The 24,546-nt window shown below is 42.8% G+C and overlaps 1 protein-coding gene across 2 annotated transcripts in view; it reads left to right on the top strand.

Moving 5' to 3' along the window:
- LOC133653314 (DNA (cytosine-5)-methyltransferase 3B-like) overlaps positions 1-24,105 on the top strand; it is a 34,339-nt gene extending 10,234 nt beyond the window's left edge. The window contains exons 2-22 of one of the 2 annotated variants that reach the window (XM_062052467.1): positions 1,199-1,283; positions 4,766-4,889; positions 4,946-5,010; positions 5,068-5,190; positions 6,917-7,054; positions 10,791-10,949; positions 11,018-11,125; positions 13,858-13,999; positions 14,092-14,214; positions 14,289-14,333; positions 15,908-15,987; positions 16,419-16,531; positions 16,591-16,774; positions 18,163-18,247; positions 18,326-18,471; positions 20,867-20,957; positions 21,033-21,181; positions 21,264-21,349; positions 21,418-21,487; positions 21,570-21,688; positions 21,765-24,105. In XM_062052467.1, coding sequence (XP_061908451.1) covers positions 1,199-1,283; positions 4,766-4,889; positions 4,946-5,010; positions 5,068-5,190; positions 6,917-7,054; positions 10,791-10,949; positions 11,018-11,125; positions 13,858-13,999; positions 14,092-14,214; positions 14,289-14,333; positions 15,908-15,987; positions 16,419-16,531; positions 16,591-16,774; positions 18,163-18,247; positions 18,326-18,471; positions 20,867-20,957; positions 21,033-21,181; positions 21,264-21,349; positions 21,418-21,487; positions 21,570-21,688; positions 21,765-21,906 — 2,377 coding nt within the window. In that variant the 3' untranslated portion in view covers positions 21,907-24,105. Of the gene's footprint in view, positions 1-1,198; positions 1,284-4,765; positions 4,893-4,945; positions 5,011-5,067; positions 5,191-6,916; positions 7,055-10,790; positions 10,950-11,017; positions 11,126-13,857; positions 14,000-14,091; positions 14,215-14,288; positions 14,334-15,907; positions 15,988-16,418; positions 16,532-16,590; positions 16,775-18,162; positions 18,248-18,325; positions 18,472-20,866; positions 20,958-21,032; positions 21,182-21,263; positions 21,350-21,417; positions 21,488-21,569; positions 21,689-21,764 lie in introns of both variants that reach the window. The other variant, XM_062052466.1, reaches the window with a different exon arrangement.
- Positions 24,106-24,546: the final 441 nt, after the last annotated feature.

Below are 24,546 nucleotides of genomic sequence, written 5' to 3'. Positions count from 1 at the left end.
TACACATCACACATATTTACTATCTTTACACATCACACATATTTTACTATCTTTACACATCACACATATTTTACTATCTTTACACATCACACATATTTTACTATCTTTTCACATCACACATATTTTACTATCTTTACATCACACATATTTTACTATCTTTTCACATCACACATATTTTACTATCTTTTCACATCACACATATTTTACTATCTTTTCACATCACACATATTTTACTATCTTTACATCACACATATTTTACTCTTTACACATCACACATATTTTACTATCTTTTCACATCACACATATTTTACTATCTTTACATCACACATATTTTACTATCTTTACACATCACACATATTTTACTATCTTTTCACATCACACATATTTTACTATCTTTTCACATCACACATATTTTACTATCTTTACATCACACATATTTTACTATCTTTACACATCACACATATTTTACTATCTTTACACATCACACATATTTTACTATCTTTACACATCACATATTTTACTATCTTTACACATCACACATATTTTACTATCTTTACACATCACACATATTTTACTATCTTTACACATCACACATATTTTACTATCTTTACACATCACACATATTTTACTATCTTTACACATCACACATATTTTACTATCAGACTCTGGGCTGAAATGTCAACTTTTGCCATTTTCAAGTGGATTTTTGCGTCTTTTGGGTGCAAGTCACCTGACTGAGGTGTGTGCTGGCCAGTCACCTGGCTGAGGTGTGTGCTGGCCAGTCACCTGGCTGAGGTGTGTGTGTTGGCCAGTCACCTGGCTGAGGTGTGTGTGTTGGCCAGTCACCTGGCTGAGGTGTGTGTGTTGGCCAGTCACCTGGCTGAGGTGTGTATGCTGGCCAGTCACCTGGCTGAGGTGTGTGTGCTGGCCAGTCACCTGGCTGAGGTGTGTGTTGGCCAGTCACCTGGCTGAGGTGTGTATGCTGGCCAGTCACCTGGCTGAGGTGTGTGTGCTGGCTCGGGCTTGTTTGTCCACCTGGCCGTAAAGACGTGTGCACACAGGTGTAAAATGTCACCACATGGTATGGCGTGACGCTGGTGTGTGTTTGCACGGGCTTACCTCCCGTGTGCCGTGTCGCTGTGTTCTGTCAGCCGAGCAGAAAGTTAGCCTGCTCATGTGTTTGCTTTGCCTTCTGCAGCTTTGACAAAGTCTCCTCGCCAACGTCACACCACTCCAACATGACGGCCCTGCCCTCCGTCGCCATGGAGACCAACAACAACACGGTGAGTCACACAACATCCCTGTTATGGTTTAGGAGGGGAGATGACGGCAACAGACACCAGGGGGAAGTATGTAACTCTGAGATTAATTTTTTATATATATGTATATATATAATAATCAAACAATACTAAATATAATAAGTAAGGAAATGGAGTGTGACAAAATCCAAGAGTGTGTGTGGTGTAAGACTATGTGTAGTATTTAACTGGAGCGTTTTACCACAAATGTTGGAGGTGCGTGTTGAGAGGAGCGGTGCTGTCCGACAAGGGCAAGGCAGGCAGGGTTGTCCAGGGGCGGAAGCGGAGTCGAGAGGCAGGAGCGAGTCGTCGTAGTCCGGCGGCAAGCGAGGAGTGGAGAACCAGGAAGCACGAGGGAGGCAGGGAAGACCCAGGAGCACAAGACGCACAGCTTGACTCGGGTATGCACACAGGGAAGTGAGGGAGGACACAACAATCAACGCGGGGAAAAACACAGTGATCAGGACAAGGCGGGGAAAAACACAGTGATCAGGACAGAAGGCAACTAGGAAGCTGGGGACGAGCTTACGGTACGCCAACAGAAGGTTCTATTCCGGCCCGGCATGGCAGGTTGTGCGGGCTTATGAAGGCAGCTCGCTCGTCGCCGGCAGGTGCGCTGATTGCCGTTGAATGATTGCAGCTGGCGTTTGTTTGCTAGCTTGAGCTAGCATCTCGCTAACACCTTCACTCTCTGCAGTTCCTAGCTAGCGAGCTGCGTTGCGGCTAACGTCCCTCCACTCTAGACCAAGCCTCCATGGCAGCAAATAGGCAAAGTTTCTTCTGGAGGACTAGCTAAACATGCTACGTGACACACCGCTAAGCTAGCTCTGAATAAGAGGTGGGAGGATCGATATTAATATCGACAGCAACGATACCAAGAATGGTATCAGTCTATTGTTGATACTACAGTGATTACATCTATTTTTTATTATCACTACATTTTAGACCTTTTTGTTATTGTTGGTTGCTGACATCTGACAGGAACATTTTTAAATGGGATTACTTTTGAAACTAAAGTCAATTAGTCTGGTATCGTCTTGATGATCAACACGTACGAACGTTGTCTGGTATCGTCTTGATGATCAACACGTACGAACGTTGTCTGGTATCGTCTTGATGATCAACACGTACGAACGTTGTCTGGTATCGTCTTGATGATCAACACGTATGAACGTCGTCTGGTATCGTCTTGATGATCAACACGTATGAACGTTGTCTGGTATCGTCTTGATGATCAACACGTATGAACGTGTCTGATATCATCTTGATGATCAACACGTATGAACGGTGTCTGATATCGTCTTGATGATCAACACATATGAACGTTGTCTGGTATCGTCTTGATGATCAACACGTATGAACGTTGTCTGGTATCGTCTTGATGATCAACACGTATGAACGTGTCTGATATCGTCTTGATGATCAACACGTATGAACGGTGTCTGATATCGTCTTGATGATCAACACGTATGAACGTGGTCTGGTATCGTCTTGATGATCAACACGTATGAACATGGTCTGGTATCGTCTTGATGATCAACACGTATGAACATGGTCTGGTATCGTCTTGATGATCAACACGTATGAACATGGTCTGGTATCGTCTTGATGATCAACACGTATGAACATGGTCTGGTATCGTCTTGATGATCAACACGTATGAACATGGTCTGGTATCGTCTTGATGATCAACACGTATGAACATGGTCTGGTATCGTCTTGATGATCAACACATGTGAACATGGTCTGGTATCATCTTGATGACCAACACGTATGACTGTGGTCTGGTATCGTCTTGATGACCAACACGTATGAACATGGTCTGGTATCGTCTTGATGACCAACACGTATGACTGTGGTCTGGTATCGTCTTGATGATCAACACGTATGAACGTGGTCTGGTATCGTCTTGATGACCAACACGTATGACTGTGGTCTGGTATCGTCTTGATCATCAACACGTATGAACTTGGTCTGGTATCAGCGTGATCATCAACACGTATGAACGTGGTCTGGTATCATCGTGATCACCAACACGTATGAACGTGGTCTGGTATCATCGTGATCACCAACACGTATGAACGTGGTCTGGTATCATCGTGATCACCAACACGTATGAACGTGGTCTGGTATCATCGTGATCATCAACACGTATGAACGTGGTCTGGTATCATCGTGATCATCAACACGTATAAACGTGGTCTGGTATCGTGATCACCAACACGTATGAACGTGGTCTGGTATCGTCGTGATCATCAACACGTATGAACGTGGTCTGGTATCGTCGTGATCACCAACACGTATGAACGTGGTCTGGTATCGTCGTGATCATCAACACGTATGAACGTGGTCTGGTATCATCGTGATCACCAACACGTATGAACGTGGTCTGGTATCGTCGTGATCATCAACACGTATGAACGTGGTCTGGTATCGTCGTGATCACCAACACGTATGAACGTGGTCTGATATCATCGTGATCACCAACACATATGAACCTGGTCTGGTATCATCGTGATCATCAACACGTATGAACGTGGTCTGGTATCATCGTGATCACCAACACGTATGAACGTGGTCTGGTATCATCGTGATCACCAACACGTATGAACGTGGTCGGGTATCATTGTGATCACCAACACGTATGAACGTGGTCTGGTATCATCGTGATCACCAACACGTATGAACGTGGTCTGGTATTATCGTGATCACCAACACGTATGAACGTGGTCTGGTATCGTCGTGATCACCAACACGTATGAACGTGGTCTGGTATCATCGTGATCACCAACACGTATGAACGTGGTCTGGTATCATCCTGATCACCAACACGTATGAACGTGGTCTGGTATCATCGTGATCACCAACACGTATGAACGTGGTCTGGTATCGTGATCACCAACACATATGAACGTGGTCTGGTATCGTCGTGATCACCAACACGTATGAACGTGGTCTGGTATCGTCGTGATCACCAACACGTATGAACGTGGTCTGGTATCGTCGTGACCATCAACTCGTATGAACGTTGATGGCAGTTAGCACTTGTTCCTCTTTTGCACTCTCATATATCACTCTGTCAAAAGGGGGCGGAGCTACTTCCTTCCTTCCTTCCTCCTGTGCATTTAGTCATGTGTTGTTTGGTCATGTGACCTGAGCACAAAGGGGGCGGGGCTAGGGGTGAATCAACAAGAGAAGCGAGCAGTGTTATTACTTCTTTTATTGCCCACTGGGATACATGGTGGTGGTCTACAGCCACATGCTCCATACTTTTTGGAGAAAATGGCTTTTGTAAAAAATAGCGTGCGCTGCTTAAAGTTCAAGTTAAAGTAGCAATGATTGTCTCACACACACACACACACACACACACACACTGGGTGTGTACTCTGTCTCCCACACACACTGGAGTCAAATGTATTGTACATCAACTCACATACACGTGTCATTAGCCACACCTTCTCTCTCAGGCGCAGGTGAGTCCACCCGGAGGCCTCTCGGAGAACGACAGCGGCGTGGAGCTCACCAACGACCACAGCCCGCTGACTCCCGCCGAGCCGCCGTCGCCCTTCAGCCCCGCCCCCTCCCCGCCAGGTAGCACGCTAGCCAGGTGTGCTACGTGGTGATGTAACAACCTTGTGTCCAATCAGATGGCCAGGTGTGCTTGGAAGGAGGCGGAGTCAGGAGCAGGAAGGAGGAGGAGTCCCACAGCAAAGTAAGGTGGACGCCGTGTTGAGGTGGCGACAACATAAACGTGTGCGTGTCTTTTCAGGACAAGTCCCGGCTGGCGTTGAGACAGAGGCCACGCCCCCGAAGCATCTTCCAGGCCGGCCTGACGCCGCACGCCAAGCGCCGCAGAGTCATGCGTAAACACGAGCGTGTCGCCGCCAACCTGGTGCGAAGTATTCATCTCACTTTGTTGACCCGCTTATGTTGACAACACATTTACGTCACCAACCCGTCTTATTTGGACAACCCATTTATGCAGACAACCCTTTATGTCAACCACCGACAACCTGTTTATGTTGACCGCCTGTTTAGGTTAAACACTCATCAATGTCAACAACCCGTTAATGTCGACAACCAGTCTTTGTTGACTAATCGTTTATGTCGACAAGATTTTACAACCCATTTATGCAGACAACCTGTCAATGTTGACAACCCTTTATGTCAACCGACAACCTGTTTATGTTGACCGCCTGTTTAGGTTAAACACTCATCAATGTCAACAACCCGTTAATGTCGACAACCAGTCTTTGTTCACTAATCGTTTATGTCGACAAGATTTTACAACCCATTTATGCAGACAACCTGTCGATGTTGACAACCCTTTATGTCAACCGACAACCTGTTTATGTTGACCGCCTGTTTAGGTTAAACACTCATCAATGTCAACAACCCTTTAATGTCGACAACCAGTCTTTGTTGACTAATCGTTTATGTCGAGAAGATTTTACAACCCATTTATGCAGACAACCTGTCAATGTTGACAACCCTTTATGTCAACCGACAACCTGTTTATGTTGACCGCCTGTTTTAGGTTGAACACTCACCGTCTTATTTGGACAAACTATTTATGTTGACAACATGCTTATGTTGACCACCTTTTGTGTCAACCGACAACTTGTTTATGTTGACCACCCGTTTATATCAACAAATGTCCACAACCAAGCTGTGCTGGCAACTAGTCTTATGTCAACAACACGTTTATGTCATCAACCTGTTTATGTTGACCACCCATCTATGTTAACAAATTGTTTATGTCGACAACAGTGGACAACTCATTTATGTGGACAACCTGTTTATGTTGACCACCCATCTATGTTAACAAATTGTTTATGTTGACAACCTGTTTATGTTGACCACCCATCTATGTTAACAAATTGTTTATGTCGACAACAGTGGACAACTCATTTATGTTGACAACCCATCTATGTGGACAACTCATTTATGTTGACGCGATTATGTCGACAACGGTGGACAACTCATTTATGTAGACAACCTGTTTATGTTGACCACCCATCTATGTTAACAAATTGTTTATGTCGACAACAGTGGACAACTCATTTATGTAGACAACCTGTTTATGTTGACCACCCATCTATGTTAACAAATTGTTTATGTCGACAACGGTGGACAACTCATTTATGTAGACAACCTGTTTATGTTGACCACCCATATATGTGGACAACTCATTTATGTTGACGTGTTTATGTCGACAACAGTGGACAACTCATTTATGTAGACAACCTGTTTATGTTGACAACCCATCTATGTGGACAACCCATCTATGTTAACAAATTGTTTATGTCGAGAACGGTGGACAACTCATTTATGTGGACAACCTGTTTATGTCGACAATCTGTCTGTGGATGAACCGTTATGTCAACCAACCCATCAAGTGGTTTATGTCGACAAAACATGACAAAGTGGTCCATCAATAGGTTTTCTTCTTAGAAGCCACTTCTTAGTGCCTGCTTGAGGCCACGTATGACAGGTCGCTTACGTCGACAACTCGCTTATGTCGACGACCTGGATATGATGCTAATTTGCTGTGTCAGCAAAAAAGCAAATCTGAGAAGATGTTTCAGCATCTTCCTCTCTCTCTCTCTCTCCCTCAGTGTGGGCGACCTTCCCAGGTGGTCTGGTCTGGCCAGGTCCCAGATCCGGCCCAGCTGGACCTGCTGGAACACGACTCCAAGGACTCGGCCCAGAGCGGCTGCAGCGGGTCCAGCTGTGAGCCGCACAGCGAGTACAACGTAAGACATCATGACTCAATATTTAACTACAGTCATACTTATTTTTTTTATTTTCAATTAAATGTATTTGTTTAAAAACATTTTATTTATGTATAAAATGAGGCCATTATTATTTTTGATGTGATTTATTAATTCATGAATATATAATTGGTAACTGCATCATTTGACTGTAATGTATATATATATGATGTTTATATTGTAAATATATGATGTTTATATTGTAAATATATGATGTTTATATTGTAAATATATGATGTTTATATTGTTATACAGTAAATATATGCTGTTTATATTGTAAATATATGATGTTTATATTGTTATACAGTAAATATATGATGTTTATATTGTAAATATATGCTGTTTATATTGTAAATATATGATGTCCAGTCTATATGAACATGAATTGTCTCTAAAGGAATGAAATACCCTGCCAGACAACTTGTTGCTAGGCAGAATTCACAACATACAGGATCAGATGGTCTATTATTATGAGGCTCATGAATTATGTTCTGTATTAAATATCAAATACATGTTATTGGCAAAGAAAGCACGCCCCCTGGTAAGGCACTTGCCAATGTGATTACCCTATTTTTATGACTATAAGGGACACATAAAATCCTTTTTCCCCCCTCAAAACTCAACAGTGCGCCTTATAACCCGGTGCACCTAATGTACGCAATCATTACGGTTGTGCTTACCCACCTCAAAGCTATTTTATTTGGTACATAGTGTAATGATTAAGTGTGACCAGTAGATGGCAGTCACACATAAGAGATGCATGTAGACTGCAATATGATGGCAGTCACACATAAGAGATACGTGTAGACTGCAATATGATGGCAGTCACACATACGAGATGCGTGTAGACTGCAATATGATGGCAGTCACACATAAGAGATACGTGTAGACTGCAATATGATGGCAGTCACACATACGAGATGCGTGTAGACTGCAATATGATGGCAGTCACACATAAGAGATACGTGTAGACTGCAATATGATGGCAGTCACACATAAGAGATACGTGTGGACTGCAATATGATGGCAGTCACACATAAGAGATACGTGTGGACTGCAATATGATGGCAGTCACACATAAGAGATACGTGTAGACTGCAATATGATGGCAGTCACACATAAGAGATACGTGTAGACTGCAATATGATGGCAGTCACACATAAGAGATGCGTGTAGACTGCAATATGATGGCAGTCACACATAAGAGATACGTGTAGACTGCAATATGATGGCAGTCACACATAAGAGATGCGTGTAGACTGCAATATGATGGCAGTCACACATAAGAGATACGTGTGGACTGCAATATGATGGCAGTCACACATAAGAGATACGTGTAGACTGCAATATGATGGCAGTCACACATAAGAGATACGTGTAGACTGCAATATGATGGCAGTCACACATGAGAGATACGTGTGGACTGCAATATGATGGCAGTCACACATGAGAGATACGTGTGGACTGCAATATGATGGCAGTCACACATGAGAGATACGTGTAGACTGCAATATGATGGCAGTCACACAAGAGATACGTGTAGACTGCAATATGATGGCAGTCACACATGAGAGATACGTGTAGACTGCAATATGATGGCAGTCACACATAAGAGATACGTGTAGACTGCAATATGATGGCAGTCACACATGAGAGATACGTGTAGACTGCAATATGATGGCAGTCACACATAAGAGATACGTGTAGACTGCAATATGATGGCAGTCACACACAAGAGATACGTGTAGACTGCAATATGATGGCAGTCACACATAAGAGATACGTGTGGACTGCAATATGATGGCAGTCACACAAGAGATACGTGTGGACTGCAATATGATGGCAGTCACACATAAGAGATACGTGTGGACTGCAATATGATGGCAGTCACACAAGAGATGCGTGTGGACTGCAATATGATGGCAGTCACACATAAGAATACGTGTGGACTGCAATATGATGGCAGTCACACAAGAGATACGTGTGGACTGCAATATGATGGCAGTCACACAAGAGATACGTGTGGACTGCAATATGATGGCAGTCACACATAAGAGATACGTGTAGACTGCAATATGATGGCAGTCACACATAAGAGATACGTGTGGACTGCAATATGATGCCAGTCACACATGAGAGATACGTGTAGACTGCAATATGATGGCAGTCACACATGAGAGATACGTGTAGACTGCAATATGATGGCATAGATGACGACATGGGGGTCTTGTCCCTGGTGTGTGCAGTGACATGGGGGTCTTGTCCCTGGTGTGTGTAGTGACATGGGGGTCTTGTCCCTGGTGTGTGCAGTGACATGGGGGTCTTGTCCCTGGTGTGTGTAGTGACATGGGGGTCTTCTCCCTGGTGTGTGTAGTGACATGGGGGTCTTGTCCCTGGTGTGTGTAGTGACATGGGGGTCTTGTCCCTGGTGTGTGTAGTGACATGGGGGTCTTGTCCCTGGTGTGTGTAGTGACATGGGGGTCTTGTCCCTGGTGTGTGTAGTGACATGGGGGTCTTGTCCCTGGTTTGTGCAGTGACATGGGGGTCTTGTCCCTGGTGTGTGCAGTGACATGGGGGTCTTCTCCCTGGTGTGTGTAGTGACATGGGGGTCTTGTCCCTGGTGTGTGTAGTGACATGGGGGTCTTCTCCCTGGTGTGTGTAGTGACATGGGGGTCTTCTCCCTGGTGTGTGTAGTGACATGGGAGTCTTGTCCCTGGTGTGTGTAGTGACATGGGGGTCTTCTCCCTGGTGTGTGTAGTGACATGGGGGTCTTGTCCCTGGTGTGTGTAGTGACATGGGGGTCTTCTCCCTGGTGTGTGTAGTGACATGGGGGTCTTCTCCCTGGTGTGTGTAGTGACATGGGGGTCTTGTCCCTGGTGTGTGTAGTGACATGGGGGTCTTCTCCCTGGTGTGTGTAGTGACATGGGGGTCTTGTCCCTGGTGTGTGTAGTGACATGGGGGTCTTCTCCCTGGTGTGTGTAGTGACATGGGGGTCTTGTCCCTGGTGTGTGTAGTGACATGGGGGTCTTGTCCCTGGTGTGTGCAGTGACATGGGGGTCTTCTCCCTGGTGTGTGCAGTGACATGGGGGTCTTGTCCCTGGTGTGTGTAGTGACATGGGGGTCTTGTCCCTGGTGTGTGCAGTGACATGGGGGTCTTGTCCCTGGTGTGTGCAGTGACATGGGGGTCTTGTCCCTGGTGTGTGCAGTGACATGGGGGTCTTCTCCCTGGTGTGTGTAGTGACATGGGGGTCTTGTCCCTGGTGTGTGTAGTGACATGGGGGTCTTCTCCCTGGTGTGTGTAGTGACATGGGGGTCTTGTCCCTGGTGTGTGTAGTGACATGGGGGTCTTCTCCCTGGTGTGTGCAGTGACATGGGGGTCTTCTCCCTGGTGTGTGCAGTGACATGGGGGTCTTCTCCCTGGTGTGTGTAGTGACATGGGGGTCTTCTCCCTGGTGTGTGCAGTGACATGGGGGTCTTCTCCCTGGTGTGTGTAGTGACATGGGGGTCTTCTCCCTGGTGTGTGCAGTGACATGGGGGTCTTCTCCCTGGTGTGTGTAGTGACATGGGGGTCTTCTCCCTGGTGTGTGCAGTGACATGGGGGTCTTCTCCCTGGTGTGTGCAGTGACATGGGGGTCTTCTCCCTGGTGTGTGCAGTGACATGGGGGTCTTCTCCCTGGTGTGTGCAGTGACATGGGGGTCTTCTCCCTGGTGTGTGCAGGACAACAAGGGCTTCAAGATGGGCCAGCTGGTGTGGGGGAAGATCAAGGGCTTCTCCTGGTGGCCAGGCATGGTGGTGACGTGGCGCGCCGCCGGCAAGCGCCAGGCCGGCCCCGGCATGCGGTGGCTGCAGTGGTTCGGAGACGGGAAGTTCTCCGAGGTGACGACCGAGCACGTCAGAGGGAAAGGGAGGTCAGAGGTCGGCAACTAACCTGGGTGTGTGTCCAGGTCTCTGCGGACAAGCTGGACTCCATCACGGCGTTCTCCAAGTTCTTCAGCCAGGCGTCCTACACCAAGCTGGCGTCATACCGCAGGGCCATCTTCCAGGCTCTGGAGGTAACCTTCCACTTTGTTCTTGCTCCTGACAGGGGATTATATAACCTATTGTTGGCACACCTGCACAGGTGATTATACACATTATATAACCTATTGTTGGCACACCTGCACAGGTGATTATACACATTATATAACCTATTGTTGGCACACCTGCACAGGTGATTATACACATTATATAACCTATTGTTGGCACACCTGCACAGGTGATTATACACATTATATAACCTATTGTTGGCACACCTGCACAGGTGATTATGTATATTATATAACCTATTGTTGGCACACCTGCACAGGTGATTATACACATTATATAACCTATTGTTGGCACACCTGCACAGGTGATTATACACATTATATAACCTATTGTTGGCACACCTGCACAGGTGATTATACACATTGTATAACCTATTGTTGGCACACCTGCACAGGTGATTATACACATTATATAACCTATTGTTGGCACACCTGCACAGGTGATTATACACATTATATAACCTATTGTTGGCACACCTGCACAGGTGATTATACACATTATATAACCTATTGTTGGCACACCTGCACAGGTGATTATACACATTATATAACCTATTGTTGGCACACCTGCACAGGTGATTATACACATTATATAACCTATTGTTGGCACACCTGCACAGGTGATTATACACATTGTATAACCTATTGTTGGCACACCTGCACAGGTGATTATGTATATTATATAACCTATTGTTGGCACACCTGCACAGGTGAACACGCATCACTGCTCTCAGGGAACTTGACTTCTCAGAATTTTGCCTGCAAAAATACTTTTAATGTCAACAGTATCAACACTTTATACTTTATACCAACCACATACCTGCTTTTTGAAATATCCTCATACTGTGTGTGTGTGTGTATATATATATATATATAATGTACATATACAGTATATGTACACTGTATACATACATATATACTGTATATTTATACACATACTATATATTATATATATATACTATATATTATACATATATATGTATATATTATACATGTGTATTATGTATATATATATATATACATACATATATAAGTATATTAGTCTACATACAGTATATACACACATACTGTATATACATATATAAAATATACATATATGTATAATATATAGTATATGTATGTATATATGTATATTTATACACATATAGTATATATTATATATATATACACATATGTATATACATATATTATATATATATATATACTATATATTATACATATATATGTATATATTATACATGTGTATTATGTATATATATATACATATGTATATACATATATTATATATATACTATATATTATACATATATATGTATATATTATACATGTGTATTATGTATATATATATACATACATTTATAAGTATATTAGTCTACATACAGTATATACACACATACTGTGTATACATATATATGTATAAAATATACATATATGTATAATATATAGTATATGTATGTATATATGTATATTTATACACATATAGTATATAATATATATACATATGTATATACATATATGTATAATATATAGTATATGTATGTATACATGTATATTTATACACATACTATATATTATATATACATATATGTATAAAATATACATATATATGTATTATACATATATATGTATATATATACATACACATACTGTATATGTATAAAATATACATATAAATGTATTATACATATATATGTATATATATATATATATATACATACACATACTGTATATGTATAATATATAGTATATGTATGTATATAGGTATATTTATACACATAGTATATATTATATATATACATATGTATATACATATATGTATAAAATATACGTATATGTATTATACATATATACACATATATATATACACATATATATATATATACATACAGATATATATATATACATACAGATATATATACCCATATATGTATAAAATATACATATATGTATAATATATAGTATACGTACACATATATATATATATATATATATACATATAAACCGAATATTAATAATATAGTTTATTTTATATACTGCAAGGCTCCACATCAATTCCTGCTTTTTTTTTTTAGAATGTAAAATAGTTGACTTTTCTTATTTATGATCGCAGTATTCCTTGTTTTGATCAACTGGAGAATATAGAAGACTGATGTTCTGTGTTCTATTTCTAGTCACCTACTGGTACTCTTATTTCAATTCTCTGCACAATGATGTTCAAGCACGCTGATCTTAAATACAGAGGAACCTCCATTTCTTGGGTTTGTAAATGGAAAAGTTTGTATAGTGAAGCAAATGTTTCCATAAGAAACAATGTAAATATGAATAATGGCTTCCAGCCTTAACAAAAGGTTTGTACACAATATAAAGGCCATACTACATTTAACACATTGATGAACTATCTCATTATTAACAAGCCAAAAAAACAACAACAACAAGCTGAACTGTGCTGTATGCTTTGCCGACACGCCCCCACACACAAGTCCATTTTATAAATTCTTGTTGTGGTATCGAATACATAAGGAGAATCGTGAAAATCAGGTCAGTATCGACTACTTCCAGAATATTATTATTTTGACAGACAGCATTTTGTCATCTAGTCTGTTCCAGGGTCAAAGTATGTAAGAATAGGAAGTCACATTTCAACATCCTTCACTGTCAAATGTTCCTATTGACTTGGTGGATTCTTTCAACTCTCCCAGATGGCCAGCATCAGGGCAGAGAAAACCTTCCCCCCCTGCGAGTCGGACAATCCCGACGACCAGGTCCAACCCATGCTGGACTGGGCACACGGCGGCTTCCTGCCTAAAGGCCAAGAGGGACTCAAACCCACGCACAGTGCAGGTGCGGCGCTGCAGGCCACCGACACCTGCATTGTCTGGCAGCTACTCAGTGTGTGTGTGTGTGTGTGTGTGTGTGTGTGTGTGTGTGTGCAGACAGCAGCCCCTTAGGCCTGCAAGTCCTGGACGTGTCCCTGCCAGATTACCTCCCCAGCGCCAAGCGTCCCAGGATCAGTGTGTGCAAGACCAAGGACGCCCCGGAGGAGTCCTACAGCAGAGGTAGAGGTTAAAGGTCAAGTAGCACAACCACTCCTAAACATGTGTGTGCGTGTGCGTGTGTGCGTTTCTTCTAGAACAAATGGTCAATGAAGTGCTGAGAAACAAAAGAAGTATTGAAGGTAAAAATGTAGCATTTGGAGATATTACAAAGCCCAAAAGCAGTGAAGTTGTCAGGTTGTGTAAATGGTAAATCGAAAGAGAATACAACAAATCCTTTTCAACTTATATTCAATTGAATTGACTGCAAAGACAAGATATTTCATGTTCACACTGAGAAACTTTGCAAATATTAGCTCATTTGGAATTTGATGCCTGCAACATGTTTCAAAAAAGCTGGCACAAGTGGCAAAAAAAGAGTGAGAAAGCTGAGGAATGCTCATCAAAGACTTATTTGGAACATCCCACAGGTGAACAGGCTAATTGGGAACAGGTGGGTGCCATGATTGGGTATAAAAGCAGCTTCCATGAAATGCTCAGTCGTTCACAAACAAGGATGGGGCGAGGGTCACCACTTTGTCAACAAATGCCTGAGCAAATTGTTTAAGAACAACATTTCTCAACAAGGAATTTAGGGATTTCACCATCTACGCTCCGTAATATCATCAAAAGGTTCAGAGAATGTGGAGAAATCACTGCACGTAAGCCATGATATTACACACCTTGCATCCCTCAGGCTGTACTGCATCAAAAAGCCACATCAGTGTGTAAAGGATATCACCACATGGGCTCAGGAACACTTCAGAAAACCACTGTCAGTAACTACAGTTGGTCGCTACATCTGTAAGTGCAAGTTAAAAAATCTACTATGCAAAGCCAAAGCCATTTATCAACAACACCCAGAAGCGCTTCGCTGGGCCCGAGCTCATCTAAGATGGACTGATGCAAAGTGGAAAAGTGTTCTGTGGTCTGACGAGTCCACATTTCAAATTATTTTTGGAAACTGTGGACGTGGTGTCCTCCGGACCAAAGAGGAAAAGAAGCATGGGGACTGTTCTAGGGTGAAAGTGTAAAAGGCAGCATGTGTGATGGTATGGGGGTGTATTAGTGGCCAAGACATGGGTAACTTACACATCTGTGAAGGCACCATTCATGCTGAAAGGTACATACAGGTTTTGGAGCAACATATGTTGCCATCTAAGCAATGTTACCATGGACGCCCCTGCTTATTTCAGCAAGACAATGCCAAGCCAGGTGTTACAACAGCCTGCCTGTAGTCCAGACATTGAAAATGTGTGAAGGCTAAAATATGAGAAGGGAGACTGTTGAACAACTTAAGCTGTACATCAAGCAAGAATGGGAAAGAATTCCACTTCAAAAATGTGTCTCCTCAGTTCCCAAACCTTCAGAGTGTTGTTCAAAGGAAAGGCCATGTAACACACTGGTAAAAATGCCTTTTTTGCAATGTGTTGCTGCCATCAAAGTCTAAGTTCATGATTATTTGCACAAAAAAACAAAGTTTCTCAGTGTGAACATGAAATATCTTGTCTTTGCAGTCTATTTAATTGAATATAAGTTGAAAAGGATTTGTTGTATTCTCTTTTTATTTACCATTTACACAACCTGACAACTTCACTGCTATTGGGCTTTGTAGTTTGTTTATCTACGTGCTCACTGGTGTGTGTGTGTGTGTGTGTGTGTGTGTGTGTGTGTGTGTGTGTGTGTGTGTGTGTGTGTGTGTGTGTGTGTGTGTCAGAGTTCTGCCTCTCCTGTGGCAAGATGAGGGCAGCAACCTTCCATCCACTCTTTGAAGGAGGCCTGTGTCAAACATGCAAGGTAACTGAGCTCCTTAAGACACCCCATGAATGCCAAAAGGGGGCGGGGCCTCCAGGTAGAATTCTGATTGGGCCCTGCATGAATATTTCTGGTAGTTGATTCCTACCAGAAGTGCACCGTGGTCATTAATTAGCATAATGAAGTTCTATGCTGCTGAGTCCAAAGACCCTCACTCCCCTTTCCAACCATCCATCCTCCCAGTCCACAATCTGCACCTTCTTGTCCCCTGAAGGGTGCAGTTCCTCCTCCAGCTGAGTCCGGACCTGAAGAGTCCATGCTGCGCCATATGTCTGCTTGGTGCTACTTTTGTTTTGTCTTTTTTAAATGGTTTTCCTTTTGAGCCACTCCCTTCTTTGTCCTGCTGAAAGACCAGCCATGACCCACTGAGGGATTGTGTTGTCACTGACCTGGGATCCATGCCTGTCCTGCAGGACGTGTACCTGGAGACATCCTACATGTACGATGACGACGGCTACCAGTCCTACTGCACCGTCTGCTGCGGGGGGCGAGAGGTTCTGCTGTGCGGCAACGCCAACTGCTGCAGGTGCGACACACGCCCACCTGCACCCAGGCTTTGTGTGACGCACGCTGGCTCCTCTCCAGGTGTTTCTGCGTGGACTGTCTGGATCTCCTGGTGGACCCGGGAGCTTCCAACAACGCCCGCTTCCTGGACCCGTGGCGATGCTACATGTGCCAGCCGCCGCTGCAGTACGGCGTCCTCAGACGGCGGCACGACTGGAGCGTCAAACTGCAGGAGTTCTTTGGGAACGACAAAGGCCAAGAGTTTGTGAGTCTCTGCGTCTTCTATTGTGTCTTCATTTTAGCTATTTATGGAACTGGATTTTTTTACATCAAATTATGCTGAAAAACAATTGTGAGCAAAATGCATAGGTTTTAAAATTCAGTGTAAAAAAAATTCAGTGTATAAAAATTCAGTGCAAGGGACAAGCGGTAGAAAATGGATGGATGGATAGATGTATAAAAATACAGTGTAAAAAATATCAGTGTGTAAAAGTTCAATCTAAGAATTTCAGTGTATAAAAATTCAGTGTATAAAAATTCAGTGAAAGGGACAAGCGGTAGAAAATGGATGGATGGATGGATGTATAAAAATACAGTGTAAAAAATTCAGTGTAAAAAATTGCAGTGTATAAAAGTTCAGTGTAAAAAAATTTCAGTGTAAAACATTTCAGTGTAAAAAATGCAGTGTATAAAAGTTAAATGTAAGAATTTCAGTGTATAAAAGTTCAGTGTAAAAAAAATCCATGTAAAAAAAATTCAGCGTAAAATATCCGTCAAAAATTTCAGTATATAACATTTCAGTGTAAAAATATCAGTGTATAAAAGTTCAGTGTAAAAATAATTGTGTAAAAGATTCAGTGTAAAAAAATTCAGCGTAAAAATTTCAGTGTAAAAAATATCAGTGTATAAAAGTTCAGTCTAAGAGTTTCAGTGTATAAAAATTCAGTGTAAAAAAAATTCTGTGTAAAAAAATTCAGTGTAAAAACACATTTTTTTAACTCAATTTCTTTACACTGAATTTTTAAAACATTTTTTAAACTCAATTTCTTTACACTGAATTTTTATAAACTAATTTTTTTAACTCAATTTCTTTACACTGAATTTTTATAAACACATTTTTAAACTCAATTTATTTACACTGAATTTTTATAAACACATTTTTTAACTCCATTCCTTTACACTGAATATTTATAAACTAATTTTTTTTAACTCAATTTCTTTACACCGAATTTTTATAAACACATTTTTTAACTCAATTTATTTACACTGAATTTTTATAAACACATTTTTTTAACTCCATTCCTTTACACTGAATTTTTATAAACTAATTTTTTTTAACTCAATTTCTTTACACTGAATTTTTATAAACTAATTTTTTTAACTCTATTTATTTACACTGAATTTTTATAAACACATTTTTTTAACTTAATTTCTTTACACTGAATTTTAAAACATGCATTTTGCGAAGACATTTTGTTTCAATGATATTGTCAGCATAATTTGATGGAAAAAAATTCAGTTCACAAAATCCAAACGCATAAAATTAAATTCCATAAAGCCAATGAACTTTTATCAGAAGACCATGGACCCTCTCAGGTCCAACACAGATTGTTGGTATAGTTTTCTGCAGTATTAACAGCATTTTCTCTCCAGGAGACACCAAAGATTTACCCAGCAGTCCCTGCAGAGCAGAGGCGGCCAGTCAGAGTCCTCTCCCTGTTCGACGGCATCGCCACAGGTGAGGACGAGCGCCTGACAGGAAGCCTTGAAAAGACGTCCGCGGCACATCAATGGACTTGTGTGTTTGTGCTGACAGGCTACCTGGTCCTTAGAGATCTGGGCTTCAAGGTGGACCTGTACGTGGCGTCTGAGGTGTGCGAGGACTCCATCTCTGTCGGTGTTGTCCGACATGAAGGAAAGATCCATTACGTCCACGATGTCCGAAACATCACCAAGAAAAACGTAGGCTATGACGCCAACAGTGGTGTTGTGTTGTGCGTGTTAGGCCCGTCTTCAAATAACGGTTTTCCAAGTCCAATCGGATTTGTTAGATTTTGCCATGATCAGTCGACTTTGGATAAGATGTTTTTTTGTATAACGGAGGCCAGCTAGGGTGGCTCAGCCAGGTTTACGTTGGTAAGCCTCTCTCCCCAACCACCTCAAAAGAGCAGCTCAGGCTTTTGACCTAGTAGCTAGCACACTTACCTCTAAATCGGGCGAAGTGGGTTCGTGGGAAGCTCGATTAACAATGCAGAGCCGCTAGGGTGGTGCCGTGACCCGGATGAGAGTGGGTGAGGTCTGGAGGGGTAAGTGGAACAGAGACAGATTGGCTGTGGCAGCTGTACGTTTTAGCCTCGTGGCTAGCACACCTACCTCTCAATCGGGCGACGTGGGTTCGGAGGCAGTCTGGGAGAATCAGGAACACAACGCAGAGCCGCTACACTAGCACGCATGCTACATGCAATAGCAACGCTAATGGGGATCCCCACAAATAGATACAATTTGTCAATTATTCCACCTCAAGAAGGCCAAAACATAAACAAGTAAACACAGCAGAGAGTGGATCGTTTAAAGGGAGGTCCTCGGATCGACCTCGCCGGGGTCAGTTTTGGCTCTGGCGTAGCCGCTAAGAAGATGATCTGGTCAAATTTGAGTGCCCAAACTATCTCGTCTCCCAATGCCAAAGTGAAACCGTGCCAATGGGCCGTGGGCCAAACGCAGCAATTTTAAACGTACCATAAGTGAGGGGTTTAGCCCCATTCCGCCATATGCCCTAATTTCCAGGCGATAGAGCGCAACTAGAACAACATTTTATTTTGTACGTATATTGGCACATTGAAAAATACAATATTTACACAGGCGCTTGGGTTTACTCACAGAATTAACAAAAGGCAGTGCCTATAGTAGCCTAGGTCATTTAGATCGGTCTTCTTCCTTATCTTCCTCCTGCGAGCTAAAGTCGTCTTCTTCAGCACACGGCGGTTAAACCTTTTCAGGGCCTGTTAGCAGTGATGGCTGTTTACTTATTCAGTGGGCGGGTAAATCGTCTTGAGCTCTGGGGCTGCATCGTATCCATTTCCTAGTTTCTTCTCTATGACGAAGGTGAGGCCATAACATGCTAAATGGCCAGCTAAATGATTGTGTGAGGGCGTTTGGTTTATTAAGAACAATTTATTTGGCGCAGCAGCCGTGATACATTCGTCAATTTCATTTGTCTGGTGTGACAATGCTAAATTTATTGGCGGCACGTGAAGCTTGTGGCAGATTATAGTCTTGAAATTACGGGATAAGGTAGTGTTAAACGTAACGGTCGATAGATGGCAACCAGTTAGCTTTGCGGACATACCATCAAGGATTGTGAGTTTGAAAGAGGTCGGTATGAACATGTCTTATGAAAAAGCCACTCTTTGGTGGGCCAAACAAAATGACTTGGCGGGCACCTGGGAACCCCTGATGTAAAGGAAGTAAGCATCGTAACAAGGTTTCCGTAAGTGAACCTCTGGAATGATCATTGTTGTTGCCAGAGGGGAGCAGTGAGGGAAGCCTCCTGGACGTGCAAACTCATCATCTGCAGGGTCCTATTTCCAGCCAATCTCACCAGGGCGGGTGGCAGGCCTTTGGCATGGCGTGCTACGTGTCGAACAGGGCATCCTAGTCCGGCAGTAGCACATCCCCACAGGCCCCACGTCCCAACTGTACACGGGGGGGGGGGGGGGGGGGGGTCTCGGGTACTCATTGAGCCTCCTCCCACAAAGGGGGTTGATTGTACGACGATTCGATTGAAAGTTTGGTAGTCGAATAAGACTCCTTGGAAACGCTGCGTGCTGAGTGGAGCGACATAAAGAAAGACAGAGAATTGGCTCCGAAGGGGAGGGTCTGGCACGGAGCCCCAGATAGAATGGAGGTGGAAGGAGGGCTGGACAGAGACACTGAAATAAGGACCTTTCCTTCTCCTACTGTGAAAAAAGTCTGCTGTCATCACAACTGGAGACTAGGCTGGCTGCCTTGTCTCAAAATTGATGCCATAGGTACACACAATGACTGAATGCAGCCTTCGTACACAGGCACATGGTTCGCCCAATAGTTCGTCAACTGAAAAGTTCGCCAGTAAAAGGGGTCCATAAATCCAGGTACACTTGTGTCTACAGTCAAGCATGGTGGTGGTAGTCTGAGTGCTGCTGGCACCAGGGAGCTGTGGTTCATTGAGAGAAAGATGAATTCCAAGGTGTCCTGTGTCAACTGGCAGTTTTCCAAGAAGTCCAATCCTCCCTGATTTTGATTGTCAGGTGTTAGCATCTGTGTGATTCCTTGAATGATTCATAGTATCTAATAATCTTAACATGATGTTCCTCGTCAGATTCTTGAATGGGGTCCATTTGACCTCGTCATCGGGGGCAGTCCGTGCAATGACTTGTCTATTGTCAACCCAGCAAGAAAGGGTCTCTTTGGTATGTCCGACTTTCTTCATCTGGTGTTGTGTGAGTGCGGTCTACAGCTTGAGCTGCTCTGCTCTGTTTTTCTAGAAGGGACAGGGAGGTTGTTCTTTGAGTTCTACCGTCTGCTGAGCGAGGCCAAGCCCAAAGAGGGAGAGAACCGACCATTCTTCTGGATGTTCGAGAACGTGGTCGCCATGGGTGTCAACGACAAGAGGGACATCTCACGATTCCTGGAGGTAAGACCGTGGGCAGACTCTTGAATTGGAACCAGGTTTCACCTGAAGGTGAGAGATTGACAGTGTCCTGTGTGGGTTTTAGTGTAACCCTGTGATGATTGACGCTATCGAGGTCTCTGCTGCCCACCGTGCTCGATACTTTTGGGGGAACCTGCCAGGCATGAACAGGTGGGCAACCAGCTTCTAAAGATATATCAGTGGTACATTCATATATGCTTCATAATGGTACATTGCAGACCTCTGTGTGCGTCCGGGATGGACAAACTGGTGCTGCAGGACTGTCTGGAACATGGGCGAGTGGCAAAGGTCCAAACAACAGCAGCAGCAAAGTCATCCTCTCATCTTTTGAGACTTTTGTTTCAATGAACGTTGTGTCTTTGTTGTTTAGTTTGGAAAAGTGCGCACCATCACCACACGCTCAAACTCCATCAAACAAGGAAAGGACCAGCACTTCCCTGTTCTGATGAACGGCAAGGAGGACATCTTGTGGTGCACGGAGCTGGAGAGGTAAATGCCACCAGGAAGCCACTGCTTGTGTTGCCAATTCCATTTCTGACATTCAAATTCAAATGAACTCTTGCAGGATCTTCGGCTTCCCGGTCCACTACACAGACGTTTCCAACATGGGTCGAGGTGCTCGGCAGAAACTCCTGGGCCGGTCCTGGAGCGTTCCTGTCATACGGCATCTTTTTGCCCCTCTCAAAGACTTCTTTGCCTGCGAATAGACACCACCCAGCACATAGACATGCACCTCCAATTGACAGAAAATAGAAACCCCTTGATAGCCGCCAATTATTACAGCTCTTCACCAGTAAATAGGCACAACATGAAGCACCACCCAACCCTAGAAAACAGACGCCGTCTGTAAGAAGAGACACCACCCATCCCCAGTAAATAGACTCCTTATGATAGAAAGTGTCTTATTGTTACCATTAATCACCAGCAAATAAAAGCCATCTGCCACCAGAAAATAAACACCACCCAACGATAGAAAACAGACCATGTTAAGTGATACTACCTGTGACCAGAAAATAGACGCTACCCATCCCCAGTAAATAGACTCCTTACGATAGATAGTGTTTTATTGTCACCATTAATCACCAGCAAAAAGATGCCAACCATCACCGGAAAATAAACACCAGCCAAACCTAGAAACCTGACCGTGATAAATGATGCAACCTGTTACCAGGAAATAGACGCCACCCTTCATCAGTAAACAAATTCCTACCGATAGCGTTTAATTGCTACCATTAATCACCAGAAAATAGATGCCATCCATCACCGGAAAACCTAGAAACCTGATGGTGATAAGTGACACTACCTGTTACCAGGAAATAGACGCCACCCTTGATCAGTAAATAAACGCCGACCGATAGCGTCTAACTGTTACCATTAATCAGCAGCAAATAGAAGCCATCTGCCACCAGAAAACAAACACCACCCAACGATAGAAAACAGACCATGTTAAGTGATACTACCTGTGACCAGAAACTAGATGCCACCCATCACCAGTTAATAAACACCAACGGACCATCGTAAACAGACTGTGATAAGTGATATCAATAAACGCCTACAGATAGCGTCCAATTGTTACCAGTATTCACCAGCAAATAGACTTTATCAACCACCCAAAAATGTAAACACTACCCAACCCTAGAAAAATAGTTGCCACCTGTCACCAGACAGTTGACACGACTAATCACCAGCGACTAGACCCCACATGTGACTAGTAAATAACCTACTAGAAAATACTGTCATTACCAGGAAGTATACACCACCTTTTCCTTGTTTTGTTCCATTGTTTCTTTCATCGTGAGCCACCTAGCGTGGATCATTGCTGGTAAAGACCAAAGTTTACTTTGGCGTTTGAGTCCAAACTGGCCTCAGACGTTGTAGAGTTGATGATGACGACCTGGCGTGGATGATGATTACCTCGTGTGACTCATCATGGATATTAGTAGTAAAAGCATAAAAGGACAGCGGGGACTTTTTCCAAGACTAGGAACCGGAGGCTAGTGCTATTGCTAAAAGTGTCATAGAGTTTAGTACGCTTTTGTTATTATTAGCAATATAGAGAAATGCAATGTGTTTGATCATCTGTCAAAAAGCTACATTACGTGCAAATACTTGAACTACAGCCAAAGAAAAAACAGTCCGCACTTGCCTTCTTTTCTGCAGGTGTGTTTTGTGATTACGTATGGCAACAAACAGTTTACAATCGTGGCTGAAAAGAAGTTATTTTGTTGAGTGTTGCAGATAAAGACACAAATGGTGGGAAACACTGCAAGAAAAGGCCGTTTGTATTTGTGTAAACAAGCACTGATTGGTTTTGACTAACCTTCATGTCAACTTTTTCTTTTTTTGAAACATTCTCGCAGCTACCTGCGGTTCTTTCCGATGTTTGGACGAGTGAAAGGTTGTTTTGTTTGTGTGTGCACGAGGCGGAACATTACCTCCAAGCAAGGTGTGCAGCGCTACTATGTGGTGACACTGGATACAGCTGCTTTGTGTTTGAAGTCAGCCGATTCTTTCTGACTTGGTTCAACGTTCAAGTCATCTCTGCTGCTTTTCAATCTGCCAGCAGGAAGGTGACAACTTTCTCCAAAGGACCAAAATCTGTTTACATGTTTCATTCATGCAAAAAGTTTGTATTTTTTGTACTTTGTTTTGTTTTGATACTATCTATATGTTGTTGTCCTTTTTTAGTCAGTACTTGTAATCCACAGTGTCTTGTAGGTTTAGCTGTTTGTTTGTTTTTTCAGTTTAGGATTTGATTTTCATGTTTCCTTTTAAATTTGCAGAATTTTATCGCAACGTTTTTTTACTACCTTTTTGGTCATTCCTTGGAACTTTAAGTGTAAAAGCACTGTGTGTATTTTGATAACTTTTTCTAGGATTTGTACGCATTAAAAGGCAACTTAGCTGAGCTACAAAAATGTTTGACTGTCCTGTGTTATTACTGAAGCTGTTCAAATGTGACTTTGTAATGCAAACTTGTCTACTTTCGACACAAGCTAACTGATAGCATGCTAACGTTAGCTTGCTTGCCTTTTAACACAAGCATGATATTTTTTAGCTAAATTTGCTTCTGTTTACCACTTTAACTTTTATTATTGTAGCTCTGCACGTTTCTCTTACGATTAATACGAGAAGGAGCGGCCAACAAACCCCCACATATGTTATACCGTCGGAAAGATTTCACTCGCGCCTACGGTGGTACTTTAAAGGCCTACTGAAACCCACTACTACCAACCACGCAGTCTGATAGTTTATATATCAATGATGAAATCTTAAGTTCGCAACATTTCGTGTTACCTTGGTGACGCTATTCAAGAATTAAAAAAAAAAAAAGGGCCAATTGATTG

This window comes from Entelurus aequoreus, linkage group LG07 (genome assembly GCF_033978785.1).
Source record: "Entelurus aequoreus isolate RoL-2023_Sb linkage group LG07, RoL_Eaeq_v1.1, whole genome shotgun sequence".
NCBI classification, from domain to species: domain Eukaryota; kingdom Metazoa; phylum Chordata; class Actinopteri; order Syngnathiformes; family Syngnathidae; genus Entelurus; species Entelurus aequoreus.
The sequence above is the reverse complement of the archived record's forward strand: the minus strand, read 5'-3'. Positions and strand labels throughout refer to the sequence as shown.